Here is a 17,215-nt window from a genome sequence, read left to right as displayed (position 1 = left end):
GCTCGCTGGTTGCAAAACCGCGTCTCTTCTTCTCGCTCCTCTTGGGACACCAAAACTCACACAATTGTTCCGCAACCGAATTTCACTAACTGAAATAAATCTACCTGTATATATGCTCATTAGCCGCGGCACGCTTATTTATCGAAACCCAAGACTATATTTATTGGCTCGAGCTCGTTTTGTCATTTCGCCAAAACGATTTATTCTGTGCACTTCAAGTACACGCCCGCTTTCTGCTTTGTTCTGTGTGTAGTAGTACGATGTGAGCCGGCGTCCTAGGTTATTTTTGAGTGAATTGAGGAAAAGCCTGGTTAACTCTCACAAAACCGTGACTGAGCTTTTAACAACTCTTTTTTCCTCACTGATGTATAATTAGGAATTTTTTGCTTCATTCACATACTCTGAAAGCGTGATGTCGCACTTCTTTTCTATTTATTTATTTTCTTTTTTTATTCAAGTGCAAATGAACAAGGAGAGAAGTATCTATAGAGACAGCAATTTACGCACTAATGAAACAATAATTCCTTTTAAAATTAATTCTATTTTTCTATTATTTTGAATAAAAAGGGAAAGAAGTCAAGACTTTTAAATGATATCAATTAACTATTACTGATTTATTTTTTATTACTTAATTGCACGAAAAGCGTAATTATAAAAAAATCTTTATTGGAATTATTTGAATAAAAACTAACTGGTGGGTAAAAAATGTTACAATGTTTTTAATCTCTACTGATCTTGATCTCAACCACAACATTCCACAAATGTTTGTTTGACAGCAATTGACAAATGGAAATATTTGATATTGAAATATGAATGATAAAAGGGTAAATATATTTGTCAAGTAAATACAAATAAACATTTGCTCTCTATATGTAATTGATTGCGTCATAAACTATTAATAGACAGAGAATACTTTCTTCAGATGGCCAATGGCTATTCACCTATTACGTAATAGTTTGGGCTGGAGAAGAGCCAAAGTAAGTAAAAGGTGGATAATTATTGTAGGCAATATGCAATATGGGCTATTTTTTATTTTTATTTTTAAAAAGACCAGTAAACTAGATGTGCTTCACGAGTTATATTTCAAAATTTATAATAAAAAGACAAAAAATAAATCAAATCGCAAAGGAATGTTATTATTTCTATTTCTTCTCCCTCTTCTCAGTCAATACAGAAATTTAAAATTGGAGATAAAGAGAAGAAAGGGTTTACAACAAGCAGATGTCTGCTAAAACGTCCAAAATCAAAAGAGACTTGGCCGCCGCGGTGACTAATTTGCAACTAAACCCACACAATAAAAAAAGACAATATTACAAACACAATAAATAATATATTATAAAACAAATTTAATTTTTTTGGTACAAAGTGTGAAAAACATGCATTTTTAATTACTGGGTCAATCTCAAACTATAGATGAATATATTTTTCTAATGCAGAAAAGTGCTCTTAAATTCAAATTATTTCCCCTGTTAAAATCTCGAGTAATTTGGAGAGTAATTTTACCTCATTGTTCTACAGTAAAAGAGTAATAAAAATAAATCTGGTTCCTCCTATATTTACTTGATTTTTTAAATATATTTATTTAAATTTATTTCTTTTGATAAGAGAACCATACAAGCAGTGAATTGTTATTTAAATTTAATTCCGCGTTTTCACTTAACAGGTTTCACAACGGCACTTGCACTCTTGATGCAAGTCAAACTGAAACTCATCACGCAGGAAAACACAGGGCGCGCACCGGCGCTATTTCGAGCGCTCTGCACGCACAGCAGCTCTGACTGAAAGCACCATTAAGTTCGCATACGTTCTCCTTCATTAATTTAATAGAATCGCTAATGGTCCTTTTTTAACCCCGGCCACTTTTCTTTTCTTTCTACCACTTTCTTGTTTGTAAGAAGTATTTTAGGTGCGCGATTTCTTTCGAGAAGGAATTAAATGAGCAAAGATCAGAAAAATAAGATCAATGAGAGAGGAAAGTTCTTTTGTAGTGTGTTTTTATTGCACCACCGAAATTACTCGAAAATGTCTGTCGACGCACCTGGCCGAAATCATTAAATCAAATCAGGCCCGAGCTCTGTCTCCGTCTGCGAAGAATTGAAGCAGGGCGCCGAGCGCTCAATAAGACTTATCGCTTTTGGCACCGGCGCAAAAGTCTGCCAATTCTAGCCTAATTAGGAGAAACGAGGCCTTCTGTCTTCCTCTCCGCGACCGAATTCTTTACTTTATACCTGCAAAAGAAGAGTAAAAAAAAAACAATAAAATTCAAATGGGTCGTGCCAAGCTGAGAGGATCGGCTTTCTCCTCTCTTTTTATTATTTGTTTCTTTCTCACGCCGCACCCCCGCCAAAAATAGGAAGAACAAAAATCTGAATCGTTCTTAAAAAAACAGGTGGGCTCTGTTTTTTTTTTTTTTTAATTCATTGTTGTTTTCTGCTGGTTCTGTAAAAAGCTGCCGAGGAAAGGGTTGAGAGATGGAGCATCTCTGGCGTAGCCGCGCGAGTGTGACAGCGACGTAGAGGTAGGCGCGCGAAGGGCTCAGCACGGCGGCTGCGAATTTTGGCGCACGGCCCGAGGCGCGCGTCAGCTCTGCGTTCGCAACACCCTTCACCAGATCGCGCTTCGGGCCGTGGTTATTTAAGCACGGGTAGCCTGGTAATGGTGCCCCGATTCGTTTCATCCTGCTCCAGCGACGCGGCCGGCGTTGCTCTTTAATCCCTTGTATGCGATAGCGCGGGCATCACAGCCACAGGGATACAGAGGACGCACCGACGAGGTGAGTTCAAATCCGCCGAGAAAGGGAAAATACCTAGGCAGACACGCGTTGTATGCATTTCGCTTTTTCCAACGAAAACGGTGTTTCCTCTTTCTCTCTTGTGCCGTCTCGTCTCTCGTCCCCGTTTGGTGTGCAACAAGTCTCGCGCTCTCTCAGTGACAAAAAAACGAATGGAAAAGCCACAGTGACAAAAGCCTGAGTGAAACTGGAACAAAAAGTGAACCGGAAAAGCAGTGCAGACAGCAGGAACGTGCTGAATTTTTTTGCCTTTTGTTCTTTTCCACAATGATTTCCCAACTTTATATCAATCTAGCTTGAGCCAAAATTTGAAAACTTTTGAGAAAAAGCGCAGGTTGTCTTTATTTTCTTCTTTTCTTATTTAAATGAAGAAATTTTTCTTTCAAAACAGATTTTTACCAACTTCGAAATTTCCTTTAAAAATTTCTCAACCCGTGTTTGATTTTTATTAACTTAAAAAATTTGTGACTTTTAACAAATTCAAAGTTTGGTTGAAATCAAGGCCAAGAATTGGAGTTGCTCTCATTTGTCTAAAATTTGTATTGTTTTAAAAAAACGTGCACTTTTATTCTCTGTGTCACTTTATTTTCCACCTGAAACAAAAGTGGCTCGAAAGCTCCAGGGTCTTTAGACTTTTTATCTGGAGGAAAATGCGCGAGAATTTTCTCGCTGAAATTGGCGCTGGCCGTGTCTCTTTGTTTTTGGCAGTGGCCCCGGCGCCCCCCGCGCCTCCCTTGGTAGCCCAGGCACATTAAAAGAGCACCAGGCTATTCGATGACGGTGTTTAAGTTCTTGATGGCGGCTCTTGCCAAAATCATTTTAAAAAGAGAAGCGACCCCCAGTTGTGCTAAATGCGTCTACAACAAGCGCGCACAGCAGCCAGAGCGTAACACATTTTCCACCTATCGCCGGCTATTTTTAAAATAATTTCCAACTCTCGCGCGCGCAGGAGCCTCTACAATGACAACAATGTTGGAGACGCCGAGTGCCAAAAATTCAATTGGACTTGGAACATATCGTTATGATTGCCTCTCTCTCGTAAGCGGGCAATTTGTTAAGGCGCTGCCGTTTCCAATTTAAAAATACACGGCCCCCAAAAAAGAATCGCGCCGTGACAAAATTAAGGGGACAGCGGTTGTCATTTAGCACCACCGAGATATTTTTATATATTTTTCAACCCGCTAACTTGTCCTTGGCTACTATAACCCGCGTAGCGCGACCTCCGTCCAAAAAATTAATGAGCTTGTATTTTTTGTTTGTTCTCGAAAAATAAATTTTCTTATCCCTCTCGCGAACGAAGAGAAAAAGTTGCGCAACTCGTTGTGCTGGATTAGCAAACGAGGGCAAACCCACCCTGCGCTTAACGCCCGACTTAAAATTAAACAGTGACGCAACAAATTAAAAATCCGCGGCGCCTCGACCGATGCTTTTTGATCAGACTTGGCACTCGCCGCCGCCACCGTGCGGTGTGTAATTGCAAAAAAGGTTTTTATTTCCAACTCCAATCTCTGTCGGATTCGCGAGTGATTCATGTCCGTGCAGTCAATCTGCGTTAAAACCATTCAACTCCGCCAAATAAACAAAACCGGGGGTGTTTATAGAAAGGAGCGCGGATGAGCCGAACCGCGCGCGCCAAACCTTGGCTGGAGAATCAATGATCGCTTTGAGTTAGGCCGGGCGCGTTTTGCCGCTGCCCCCCGAAAATACAAAATAAATAAAGACGCCCGAAAAAAAAAGAAATTAGGTAAAACGGCTGGAAATAGATTGGGCGCGTGTGCGAGCACGTTTTAATTCACGGGTGCGAACTTTTGAAAAATTGCAAGCTCTGGATTGATGAACACTATTTATAAAAGAAGAATAGCGCTTGCAAAAACGTAAAAAGGAAGAGGTTGAAGTGGACTTTTTTGTTAATGCTTCTAGTAAAAGTAGTGAGGCGGGAAATAAACTTTTGCCAATTCTCAGAATTCTTTTTGTGGATCAGCTGCTTTGGTTGTTTAAAAAAGAGGCGTCCGCGCAAACACAGTCATAAAGCTTTTCAAGATATTAAGAACTTTTTACTTCTTTAAGTTAAAAAGAACTCTAGCAAATATTTGTTCCGTTTTTGATTAATTAATCTTTTGAAAATTTTTTTACAATAAAACCACATTATCTTAAAAAGTAACTGATTCATGCCGGTAATTGGATCTTGGATCACAAAATCGAATGAAATATTTCAAATCTGAGAATGAATTTTAATTGATTGAATTAAATTATTTATTGGTAGCTTTTGTGAATGTAGTTTAAAAAACTGATCATTTATTAAGCAAAGGGTAAGCAAATTAATTCTCTTCTGTCCATTTTAAGTGTTAATTATAATTTAAATTGAACAAAATGTTTTTCCAAATTCTTCCGCAGGCTTAGCAATTATTGTCTTTTGAATCAACAATAAAATCAAATTAAAATTCAATCACAAGTCTGTGAAGACAATAAAGCGCTTTTAAATACAAGTGCTCATTAAATTTCAAATGACGAAACGATTTTAATGTGTCGCTTCAAATTAGAACCATTAGTCAAAAGGTGCACACACCTCAGCCACGTGCTCGCAGAGCAACGGCCCATGTTTCGATTGCCAACATATGTGTTCAATTATTTATGTCAATTGCTTTACGACGCGACCATTGTTCAACATATATGCACACACGCGGTTGCTTTATATACTCTAGAGCGCCGTGCTCCAATTTCATTATGTAGAGAGAGATACACATATAGATCTATTATTATTGATGCTTGCGCTCATGAATGGCCGAGGCTTTTATTTTATATAATTCTCCAGCATCTACTCGGCCGGGCACTTGACTCGGAATAGATAGTCTGCTGCTGCTTTCACTATTAATTTTTATTGCGTCGGGTGTGTGGTGGTCTGCCGAATTTACGAGCTTTTTAAACGAGAGACCCTTTTTACGTAAAGCCGGCCGAGACTTAATGGCTGTAAAATTAATTACGTCGCAGATTGCAATCGAGCGAGGCGAAAAGAAGAAGTCACGGAAAGGTGAAAAAATCTCCCATCTCTTCTGCCCGCATCTCCCAGGCCTCAGTTTTATTTCAAGCCCCGCAGCTCGTCGTATGCAGAGAGCGGCGGCTGCGCTGGCCAAAAACCCGCCGTTCGAGTTTGCAAATTCGTGGCGCGATTCGGGCGGAACTGGAATATATTTGCCGCAATAAATCTAACCATTTTGAAGCTGAATTAATATACAAATTGCCGCGTGGCCAAATCGGTGTAAATTCGCGCCGATTGCGTTCGAAAACGGCACGCGATTGCAAACGCACCACGTATCACCGGTGAGCTTGCGGGCGGCGCCGCTAGGTGGCACGGCGCACGTGTGATGAGCTAGTCACTTACATCTGTGCAATCTGTGTTTTTGGAGCAGCATGAAATTTTACTCGAAACGCCGTGTTATTCTCGTCGTGTTCGCGTAGGCCGGCCGAATTTCACTCACCCCGTCGCGAGACCGCCCTTTTCGGCCCCCTGCGCCCCCGATCGGCACTTCGCGCGAGCTCCCCACCAAGCCGAACCCCGAGCAACGGACAGTCGACGTTGGCCGCTTTCAAAGCAGCCCACCCTCAGCAGGCCGTCCGGACTTGAGTCCGACGACCCTTGAGACCCCGAACCAACCCTTCGTGTGAGTAGAGAGAGAACCAACCCTTTGGCGGCTCCGTTTCGGCTCCGCCTAAAAGAATTCAGGCCTCAGGGCGGCGGATTTAGTTCATTGACAACCGGTCGGTCGTGACACATCAAAAGCAGGTGTCTCGTTTTATGTACATAGAGCAGCCAGCGGCGTAATATCAATAATTACAATTCGTTTCAACGAGAACAGTCTGTGCCGTTTATCATGCCAAAATTCGCGCAAAAAAATTAAGACTTTTAAAAAAAATCTGCCAATATCCGGCCCAATTTGTGCACACATTTTGATTTTTTTTTTTTAAATCAGAGCCCTTGTTCGTTTGATTATATTTAATTAGAGGCCCATTCGCTTAACTCTTTATCTGCTAGTCCGCTCTAATCAAATGCCTATTGAGGCAATGACAGATTGAGCGGTGGAGGCTGAAATCCAACCTCACGTCGTGTTTTGCGGCTTGTTATTTACCAGTCCCCCTGCCTCAAATGTGACAACCCGAAGCCAACTTGCGGCTGCAACAAGATCCAGATCTCTTGATTTGCTTCTATATAATTACAATAATAAATAATATGATGAAATTCGCGCGAAAAAAATGCTCATTTCGAGACACCCGATGACTCATTACTATTTGTTCGAAGTTGTTCTAGAAGAAAATTCGTACATTTTCACTAATCTGAAATTTTTTTGGTCTGTTTCAGTAGGATTTGTTAATGAGTTGCTGAATCTCGTGAGAAATCCGAGCAACAGACAAACTCATCATGGATGATGGTCACGCTAAAACTTCGGAAGAAGTTATCGAATACTTCAACATCGATGTCGATAAAGGTCTGACCCCCGATCAGGTCAAGAGGAACCAAGAGAAATATGGTCTCAACGGTGAGTTACAAATTTTAATTAATGCCCCAATTAAGATTCAAATTGCTCGTCTCATCGCTTTTTACTTTTTTCCCAACAGTCGGCACTTTTTTTTAATTCTACTTGAGCTGCTAATTTGTCGGAATGCAGCACCAACCAATTAGGAGTGAAATCATTTCTCGAGTTGCACCGTTCGCCGTTTCGGACGTGATCGAATTACTTAATTCCAGTTCGATCGAAGCTGCCAAAGCAGTTTCTTTTTTTTTCACCAAGTTTCAAAGCGATGACGACCAAGCTTATCTGATAAATTATTACATAACACAACCATGACCTTTGCAACTCAAATGTGTGCAAATTTTCCAGCCCGCACACACTCGTGCAGGCGGTGTTAATTTGCATATTTGTTTGAATAATAAATTAAGGTCTCATAATTTTCCTCTTGTGTTTCAGAACTTCCCGCAGAAGAGGGTGAGTCTCACTCGAAGGGCCATCAACCGTCGTTTTGCTGTTTTTCACAAACAGAAACTTGCAAAAAAATTATTCCGTTATCAAAAACATCAATTTTTATCATAATTGCTTGGAATACAAAACTTGAAAAAATAATTCAAAAGAATGCAGACAAAAATCCAAACAATTTTATTATTATTATTATTATTTTTAAATTCAGAACTTGATTTATTGATTATTAAAAATACATTCATTCAAATTAGTAAAATCAAAGAAGTATTTTAAATTTCTTCTTTTTCAAGAAACCAATTTTCCTTTTAAAAAAATCAAAATTTTCCAAATTACAATTTTTGTACCTCTCCGAAAATGAGGGAAACTAATGACGTTTGAATTTGCGCCATCCGCACGCAAATCGAATGGTGGCGGACGCGAGATACGGAGAACACTGATAAGGACAGCATTGTAGTGCGTCAAAATTTATAAGGAACAAAATGTGGCGCAGGTCTCAGTTTTTATTCATGTAATCTTATCAGTGGCTGGCATGATTCTGCAGCCCTATCCCATTCGCTGGCTTCTGCTTGCACTGCCGCCTCTCTCTAATGAGACAATTTAATGAATCAACCGACTAAGTGATTTGTCGTGCCGCGGATAAACAACTATCAAAGCCGCCCGTCGCGCCTCATGCTTTTGTAGCGCACAACAAGTTTTGAGGAGTGTATTTTGCAAGTTTCTGTGTGCGAAGCAAGAACGAAAATAAAGTTTTGCTAGGCAAAAATAGAAGATAAAAGAAGGCCTCGCGGAAAGAGAGAGTAGCTGGCCATAAAATAAAAACGAAACGCGTGTTTTCGTAGATCAAAGTTCAATTGTTTGTAAATTATTTTCCAAGGTGCCTTATCTGACACGTGTGTTTGCCTAAGGCATACATTGTGTATGGACACAGAAATCAGTGTTCTTAAAATAGCGAGACTTAAACTTTAAAATAATAACAAAATTTGCATAAAAAAATCATAATTTTTTTGGAAAATTTCTAATTTTGCATAAAGTTGAAAACAGCCATTGAAAGAAGTAAAATCAAAGGGTTTTTGGTTGACAAAATTTTGTTTTATACTTAATTTTTCCATCTGAATTTCAGGCAAAACAATTTGGCAGCTTGTTCTCGAGCAGTTCGATGACCTCCTTGTTAAAATCTTGCTCTTGGCCGCCATCATTTCCTTCGTAAGTTGCCCTGAACCCATCTTTCGATCACCTTTTGAAATACGATTTATTTTCCTCCACAGGTCCTGGCCATGTTTGAGGAAGAAGACTCTCTCACAGCCTTCGTTGAACCTTTAGTCATTTTGCTTATTCTTATCGCCAACGCCATTGTCGGTGTCTGGCAAGAACGCAATGCTGAGTCTGCTATTGAGGCCCTGAAAGAATACGAGCCCGAGATGGGCAAGGTCGTACGTGGCGACAAGGCCGGTGTGCAGAAGGTGCGCGCCAAGGAGATCGTTCCTGGTGACCTGGTTGAGGTGTCTGTGGGCGATAAGATTCCCGCTGACATCCGCCTCATCAAGATCTTGTCCACCACTCTGCGCATTGACCAGTCTATCCTGACTGGTGAGTCTGTGTCCGTCATCAAGCACACTGATGCCGTGCCTGACCCCCGCGCCGTCAACCAGGACAAGAAGAACATCATCTTCTCCGGCACCAATGTCGCCGCTGGCAAGGCCCGCGGTATTGTCATTGGCACTGGCCTCAATACTGCCATTGGTAAGATATCAATAAAATTTCCAAAACATTAAACAGAACTTATTCCTAACAACTGTTGGGAATTTAATGAGTTGTGGTTTTAATGGTAAATTTTAATTTCAGGTAAGATTCGTACTGAAATGACTGAGACTGAGGAGATCAAGACTCCCCTGCAGCAGAAGCTTGACGAGTTCGGCGAGCAGCTGTCCAAGGTTATCTCCCTCATCTGCGTTGCTGTCTGGGCTATCAATATTGGTCACTTCAACGATCCCGCTCACGGTGGCTCCTGGATCAAGGTTCGGACACTTATGAAATTTTATTTGGGGCATACGGAGGGAAATTTTATTTTTGAATTGGAGTTTTGATTGAGTAATTTGTTTGCGCAGGGTGCCGTCTACTACTTCAAGATTGCCGTTGCCCTGGCTGTCGCTGCCATTCCCGAGGGTCTGCCCGCTGTCATCACCACTTGCTTGGCCCTTGGCACCCGTCGTATGGCTAAGAAGAACGCCATTGTGCGCTCCCTGCCCTCCGTTGAGACTCTTGGCTGCACCTCCGTCATCTGCTCTGACAAGACCGGTACTCTGACCACCAACCAGATGTCCGTCAGCAGGGCGTTCGTCTTCAGCCAGAATGACCCCACCGGCGCTACCTTCGACGAGTTCGAAATCACCGGCTCCACCTACGAGCCCATTGGTGACGTGTTCCTCAAGGGATCCAAGATCAAGGCCAGCGACTACGAGACCCTGCACGAGTTGGGCACCATCTGCATCATGTGCAACGACTCCTCTATTGATTTCAACGAGTTCAAGCAGGCCTTTGAGAAGGTCGGTGAGGCCACTGAGACCGCCCTGATTGTCCTTGCTGAGAAGATGAACCCCTTCAACGTGCCCAAGACTGGTCTTGACCGCCGTTCCACCGCCATCGTCGTCCGCCAGGACATTGAGACCAAGTGGAGGAAGGAGTTCACCCTCGAGTTCTCTCGTGACCGCAAATCCATGTCTTCTTACTGCGTGCCCCTCAAGTCCTCCAAGCTCGGCACTGGACCCAAGCTGTTCTGCAAGGGCGCCCCTGAGGGCGTTCTTGACAGGTGCACTCACGCTCGCATTGGCGGACAGAAGGTGCCTTTGACCACTTCCATGAAGAACCGCATCCTGGACGTGACCCGCCAATACGGTACCGGCCGTGACACCCTCCGCTGCTTGGCTCTCGCTACTGGTGATAACCCAATGAAGCCCGAGGAGATGGATCTTGGAGACTCTAACAAGTTCTACCAGTATGAGGTGAGAATTAAAAATTCAATAATTTCTAATCCGCTGTCTTTTCTTTTGTCTGCTTGACACATTTATTTAATACAATGGGTATATTTGCTGCTTTTGTGTAAAAAGGAGATTGGAAACTATTCTTCTAGGCCTACTTTTGATCCTTGTTAAAAGTGGCAATGCAGCAATATTAAAGCTGAACCAAACATTTTAAAGATATCATTATTAATCTTAATTTAATTAACTGACGATTTTTTCATTGAAGAATTAACTTAAACTTTTTTGTTCTCTCTGCGGTCTCTACCAGAATCTAAACCTTTTATTTTATGCTTATTCCATTTATACTAAGATATTTATCCATTCACATACATATTTTTACTTGTATTGAAGAATCAAACCTTACACTTTGAGGATTTATCACACAGTTAGGAGATTAACTCATTTGTACGACTTCTGCCAGACAGAAAAGCAAACAGAATTGATTAATATTTACTCAGCACGAATCGCGCAGACGAACGTAATGCAATTAGGTAGCCGGCGCGTTGCGCATTAATTGGCCCAATTACTCTTTCTATTCCTAATCGATGTCTGCTCGTTTTCAGAACAACCTTTGCTTCGTCGGCGTCTGTGGCATGCTTGACCCTCCCCGTAAGGAGGTCTTCGACTCCATCGTCCGTTGCCGTCTGGCTGGAATCCGCGTCATTGTCATCACCGGTGACAACAAGGCCACCGCCGAGGCTATCTGCCGCCGCATTGGCGTGTTCGGTGAAGATGAGGACACCACTGGCAAGTCCTACTCTGGCCGCGAATTCGACGACCTGCCCCTGTCTGAGCAGAAGGCTGCCGTTGCCCGCGCCCGTCTCTTCTCCCGCGTGGAGCCCGCCCACAAGTCCAAGATTGTTGAGTTCCTGCAGGGCATGAAGGAAATCTCTGCCATGGTAAAAATTATTCCCATTTTAACTTAAAAAAACGATAAATGTACATAGTCTGAAGTTTAACTTGAATTTAAAGTGAACAAAATCGTGGCAAAAAAATAGTAATAAAAATCATAATTCCAGACTGGTGATGGTGTCAATGACGCCCCTGCCCTGAAGAAGGCTGAGATTGGTATTGCCATGGGCTCCGGTACCGCCGTCGCCAAGTCTGCCTCTGAGATGGTGTTGGCTGACGATAACTTCTCTTCCATTGTCGCTGCTGTTGAGGAGGGCCGTGCTATTTACAACAACATGAAGCAGTTCATCCGCTACCTCATCTCCTCCAACGTTGGTGAAGTCGTGTCCATCTTCTTGACTGCCGCCCTCGGTCTTCCCGAGGCTCTGATTCCCGTCCAGCTTCTGTGGGTCAACCTGGTCACTGACGGTCTGCCCGCCACTGCCCTTGGCTTCAACCCTCCCGATCTTGACATCATGGACAAGCCTCCCCGTCGCTCTGACGAGTCTCTCATCTCTGGCTGGCTGTTCTTCCGTTACATGGCTGTTGGTGGATATGTTGGTGCTGCCACTGTCGCTGCTGCTTCCTGGTGGTTCATGTACAGCCCAGAAGGCCCTGAACTCACTTACTGGCAGCTGGTCAGTAGTTCTGCTAAAAATTTGTCCACTTGAAATGATGACAAATCCTTTTTCAGACTCACCACCTGTCCTGCTTTGCTGAGAATCCCGACTTCAAGGGAGTTGACTGCAAGATCTTCCACGATCCTCACCCAATGACCATGGCTCTGTCTGTGCTTGTCACCATTGAGATGTTGAACGCCATGAACAGGTTAACTTCAACTTAATTTTACAGATTTTTAACTAAAATTTATTCATTTTTTATTTAGTTATTTAAAAATAAAATGTAATAACAAACTCAATTTTTCTTCAGCTTGTCTGAGAACCAGTCTCTGCTGAAGATGCCTCCCTGGTGCAACTTGTGGCTGTGCGGAGCCATGGCTCTCTCTTTCTCACTCCACTTCGTCATCCTCTACGTCGAAATCCTCTCAGTAAGTCCATCGAATCTTGCCTTTTGCTTTTTCCTTCTCCTCCTCGCAGCAAGTTTCTGTTCTAATCACAACTTTGTCGGGCGCGTAGTCTGTATTCCAGGTCACTCCTCTGAACACAGAAGAATGGATAACCGTGATGAAGTTCTCCATCCCTGTGATCCTGCTGGACGAGTCTCTTAAGTTCATTGCCCGCAAGATCACTGACGGTGAGCGTGGTTATTACCCGAGTGAATTGCATTGGATTGGTGTGATGTGGGGGGTGTATGCCGTGCTCATCATGTACGGACCCATCTAACACGAGTGTCTTGTGAAGTAACAAGCAATTTTAAACCACGAGGACAATTTTACTTCAGCTTCCTCAGCCGGCACGTGTATAAAACAAACAAAAAAGATACCCTCCTCTTCACAAACAAACTTCCAAACTTGACTCGAATCGTTATTAATTTGACCTATATTTATTTAACAGTGTGTTGTTCTTGGATTTATGATGATTTTTGCATATTATATTACTCTCTTTTTAAGACTTCCAACGTTCATCCTTTACACAAACGTATTCGATCATACACAATTTATATACATTTGAATAATTTGCATGATCCTCTCAGCAGAAACAAGCAAACAGACATTAGTTTAAAACGCCCCTTCTTTCTCTCGCGATTTAATTAATTTATTGCATTCTTTGGTTACCTCGTCAATTTCACAAACATTTTTCTATTCCTCTCCCCCGAACCTTTTTCGATTTCGCGCGCGTTGCTGATGGTTGTCGTTTCATTGTCCGCTCTGGTCAATTTTGTTAACAATCGATTTTGCAACAAAGCTGAGCTGTACCATAATTTATTGGCTTCCCTAGCTGCTTGCTGATGATTTATCTCAAGTGTCTCTTTCTCTTGATAACTTGATTTCGTTTCCGAGCTGCGCAGGGCTTACTTTACACTCAACTCTGCCAAAATCATAAGGAGTGAACGTGTTTAATATTATAATGTTTGCAAAAAATATTTTTTATTGTTTCTGATGCGCTGAATGAGATGATACGTACGAGTCTGTATGGGTCATATAACTATATTTTAGAAAACTGTCTGTCCGTGAGTCTAAAAGCAACATTGTGTCGAGTGATTGCGCGTTTCTCTGGGTGACAAGTTGCTAGTTTGCCTTCTCGGCAGTCTCCGCGGCTGCCGAAACACTCCCTTTAGAATGATAATCATACGAGGTAACGGGTGGAGTTTTAATCCCCAAAGTGAATTTTACGGTTGAGTTTTTATTGTCTGCGACGTAAAAAGAATGAAAAAAAACACACACAAAAACACAAATACACACACAGAACCGAGTAAGAATTAAAACTGAAGACAAAAACTGATATTTGGAAAAGTCGAAGAAAAATTAATCAATCATCCTGAACTTTGGATACTTACAGCATGGTTGTTGTTGTTGTTGATCAATCGATATAAAAGTAATAATAATTATATATTATTAGTACGAAAACACAAAAACGGATTTGTTTCTTATTGTAATTTTATTGTTTGGTTGTAAAAGTTGCATCTAACTTTTTCTCCTTTCCCTGATACAAAATGAATGAAAATGCAAGAAATGCCCAGGAGCAAGCATCTGTGATTTTGCTGTATTCACTTGGCGTTGGTTGAGGTGCAGCAAACCAAATGTGTGACAGACTCACTGAAATTATCAATTGTAGTAGCCTCACCGACCTGACCCAGTTTTGATTGTATCAAACAAAACCCCCGGGAGGGCGTCTCGCCGTCCGCGGGCTCCTTTGACCCGACGCGACACGTCCTCCTGCCAAATTTTGTAGTTTGCGAATTTTTTAAATAATTCATTAAGGCCAAGTGATATTTTTAAAAATGTAAGTACACCAGTGTGGATTCAGTAAATTAATCACGGAAGTTTTTTCTGAAATTAACCGCATGTCGAGAGTGTTCGAGAGAAATTTGAAATCAAAAACACAAACCGTAAGACAAAGAAGGATGTTGTGCGGTTTGCCGACCGCCGAGACTTTGCTGTTGTACCTCGGATTAAGAAGCCGTGCCAAGAAGTCCGCGGCGCCGAATGCTCCAATTATATACGAATTAGCTAGATTTGAGAGATGCAACCAACAATACATATTAAAAAGGATTGATTGAGAAAAAAATGTGGCCTACTCCTTACTTATATTACTAACATGTAATCAAACTACTGTCAAATCCACTAACTTTGTCGATTTTTATTTCCTCGCTCTCCGTCACCTTTCCTCCTTTTGAAACAGTGAATTGAGTTTGAGAATTTTGTATTTGGCAATGAGTGCGACCTTTTTCGAAGAAGCCTCCCTCTTGGCTATTCTTAACATCTCTCTCAGTTTGGAATGCTCCCAAATTGCTGTTGATTGCTGTCGACTCGCTTGTTGCTTGCATTTTCTACCTCCGAGGACCAATTAGCGGACCAATCAAGGTAAGAGACTTTTCCTAACAATTATAAATAATTCTTAATTAATATATACTCTAGCAACAAAAAAATTTATAAATATTCAGCCTGCTCAACACGAACCAATCAGATGTACATAAAAAAATATGTGTTTTCAAAATTCCGGCCGCTTTATCCGTGTCTAGAATAGAACCGTTTCTCTGACAAATGGTTTCTCTGTGCCGTCCAGACACCTCTCTCAGATGGAGAGGCCAACTTTTATTTTCGGTAGTTTAGACAGCCGCTTCACACGTGTCCGTGTCCTTGGCTCGCTTTTCCGCTACAGAAGAAGAGCAGTCGAGCAAATGTCGCTTAAGCTTCTCGTGGCGTTCGCTGATTTTTTTCGTACTCTCTGTGCCAGCAGAGAGGATTGCAATCGAGATTCACATTTTCATAAGACTTCTTTCTCTCTTCCAACAGTTCCCGAGCTAGTAAAAAAGGCCGACTAAGACGTACGTGGTCAGTGTGGTGAGCCGAGAAGACAGAGATGGACTCGCCGCGCACAAACAAGGATTTTTTTGATCTGAGTCGAACATACATTTTTACCGCGCCTTAGTGATCGTAGCAAAAACCAATTTGAGACCGACGATTTATTTTTACCTCACGGGAAGTGACTATATATTTACATACGCGAAATGCAAAAAAAGGCACTTTTTTCATACAACGCAAAATTAACTCTGGCGTATTTGTGTAAATATGAAAAAAAAAATTAATCCGCTTCTTCAATAAATAATTTCTTTTACTCAATGAAAAGAAAGAAATAATCGCAGGCTTTTTGACAAAAAATATTTGATAAAATAACGCCGAGTGATGCAAAATAAAGACAAATAGATCGCTCGAGTATGAAAATTAGGATAATTTATGATTTGTGCATGATTGTGCTCCCCTTTACCTAATTATAAAAAAAAACTGCCAGTGTGCTATTTCCCCGTCTCTCAACTCCTCTTTAGTGTCGATCGATGTTCTGCTTCTTGTGCTATTTAACCTTTGGCTAATATGCGTACATGTGCTTTAATTTCAGTTCCTGACAAGGTTGTCGACAAGATGGCCCATTAAGGAGGCTGACGAGCGCCCCGTCGTTTGTCCACTTTATTCCCGTTTATTTGTAGAAAAACACACTCAAGGAAAAAAACAAACGATTCGACACGGCTTTTTAACCCGAACCGAAATTTGCGTTTCGATCTTCTTTTTATCCAATCTTGATAATGCAAAATTGAGCATTGTGTATATTTGTGCAGACCATCTGTTGAGAGTATTTTAGATCCTGAGAGAATATTCGCCTTTTTTTCTCGCTCTTATTACTTGTAGAGACATAGTTGTGACTTAATTACTGCTATACACTAACAACCAAAATTCGTCGAAAGTGCCTCGTTCAATTTTTTGCATTGGGCAGACCGAAAGTGTTGGATTAATTAATTATGTATAAATTATTATTTATATAAAAATCGCGCCCCTCTGAGCTCCTCTCGCCCGCACCCTTCTCGATCCATCTGAAAGTCAGTCGTTCTGCACCAAAAGGATTTCAGTGAGAGGGGCCTAAAGGACTCTGTGCGACTCCTGCCATTTCGAGCCATGCTCTGTAACTCAGATAGGAATGGAAATCAGCTGCACTCTCATTCCCATTCCCTCGGATGTAATTCTTCGGCAGAACGACTCTGCCAGTGGCAATGGAACAAACAAACGAATAAAGTTTTTTGACTTAAAAAACACCAAATACAACCTGCAGTCTTATTTATCAAAATTGTCCCGGTTGTGAAGAAAATTTTTTAAATTGATCCTTTTTTAAAGGGTACAAAGATGCAAAGGATGTTAGTAAAATATGCTTTCAGAAATAATTATCTCATTTATATTTATTAAAAAAAGCTATGAAAAAAAAGTAAAATTCATGAATAAAATAATTAAAACCTTTTTCGAACCTATTGGTTATTAAGTTGAACGTTCTTACGCTGAGGTAGGATTTTTTTAATAGCAAGAATAATTTAATTATCTGATAAATTGGTCCACATTTTTCGTCTCTTTGTAAAGTATACAATCAGCTTTACATTTGTGT

General features: G+C 41.3%; 1 protein-coding gene across 4 annotated transcripts; it reads left to right on the top strand.

The window, feature by feature from the left end:
- The first annotated feature begins 2,613 nt into the window (after positions 1–2,613).
- Positions 2,614–16,884, top strand: LOC132201329 (calcium-transporting ATPase sarcoplasmic/endoplasmic reticulum type). 4 transcript variants are annotated; one of them, XM_059627413.1, is made up of 13 exons: positions 2,614–2,773; positions 7,146–7,323; positions 7,753–7,770; positions 8,882–8,964; positions 9,027–9,501; positions 9,604–9,776; positions 9,867–10,760; positions 11,342–11,677; positions 11,798–12,307; positions 12,364–12,497; positions 12,600–12,717; positions 12,806–12,923; positions 16,187–16,884. In XM_059627413.1, the coding sequence occupies exons 2-13, from the start codon at positions 7,206–7,208 to the stop codon at positions 16,219–16,221; spliced, it is 3,012 nt and encodes a 1,003-aa protein (XP_059483396.1). In that variant the 5' UTR covers positions 2,614–2,773; positions 7,146–7,205; the 3' UTR covers positions 16,222–16,884. The 4 variants fall into 4 exon arrangements, with proteins under 4 accessions (XP_059483396.1, XP_059483397.1, XP_059483393.1 ...); XM_059627414.1 differs by lacking the exon at positions 16,187–16,884 and adding an exon at positions 15,586–16,092; XM_059627410.1 differs by lacking the exon at positions 16,187–16,884 and having other exon boundaries at positions 12,806–14,888.
- The last annotated feature ends 331 nt before the right edge of the window (positions 16,885–17,215 follow it).

Source organism: Neocloeon triangulifer, unplaced genomic scaffold (assembly GCF_031216515.1).
Source record: "Neocloeon triangulifer isolate White Clay Creek 2 clone unplaced genomic scaffold, ASM3121651v1 ptg000014l, whole genome shotgun sequence".
In the NCBI taxonomy this organism is placed as follows: domain Eukaryota; kingdom Metazoa; phylum Arthropoda; class Insecta; order Ephemeroptera; family Baetidae; genus Neocloeon; species Neocloeon triangulifer.
Note: the sequence above shows the minus strand (reverse complement) of the source record. Positions and strands in the feature narration are given on the sequence as shown.

Coding starts and splice junctions, on each gene's coding strand:
- LOC132201329 (XM_059627410.1), top strand. CDS start 7,206: ATGGATGATGGTCACGCTAAAACTTCGGAAGAAGTTATCGAATACTTC. Junction 10,761..11,341: donor ACAAGTTCTACCAGTATGAG/GTGAGAATTAAA, acceptor GCTCGTTTTCAG/AACAACCTTTGCTTCGTCGG. Junction 11,678..11,797: donor TGAAGGAAATCTCTGCCATG/GTAAAAATTATT, acceptor TCATAATTCCAG/ACTGGTGATGGTGTCAATGA.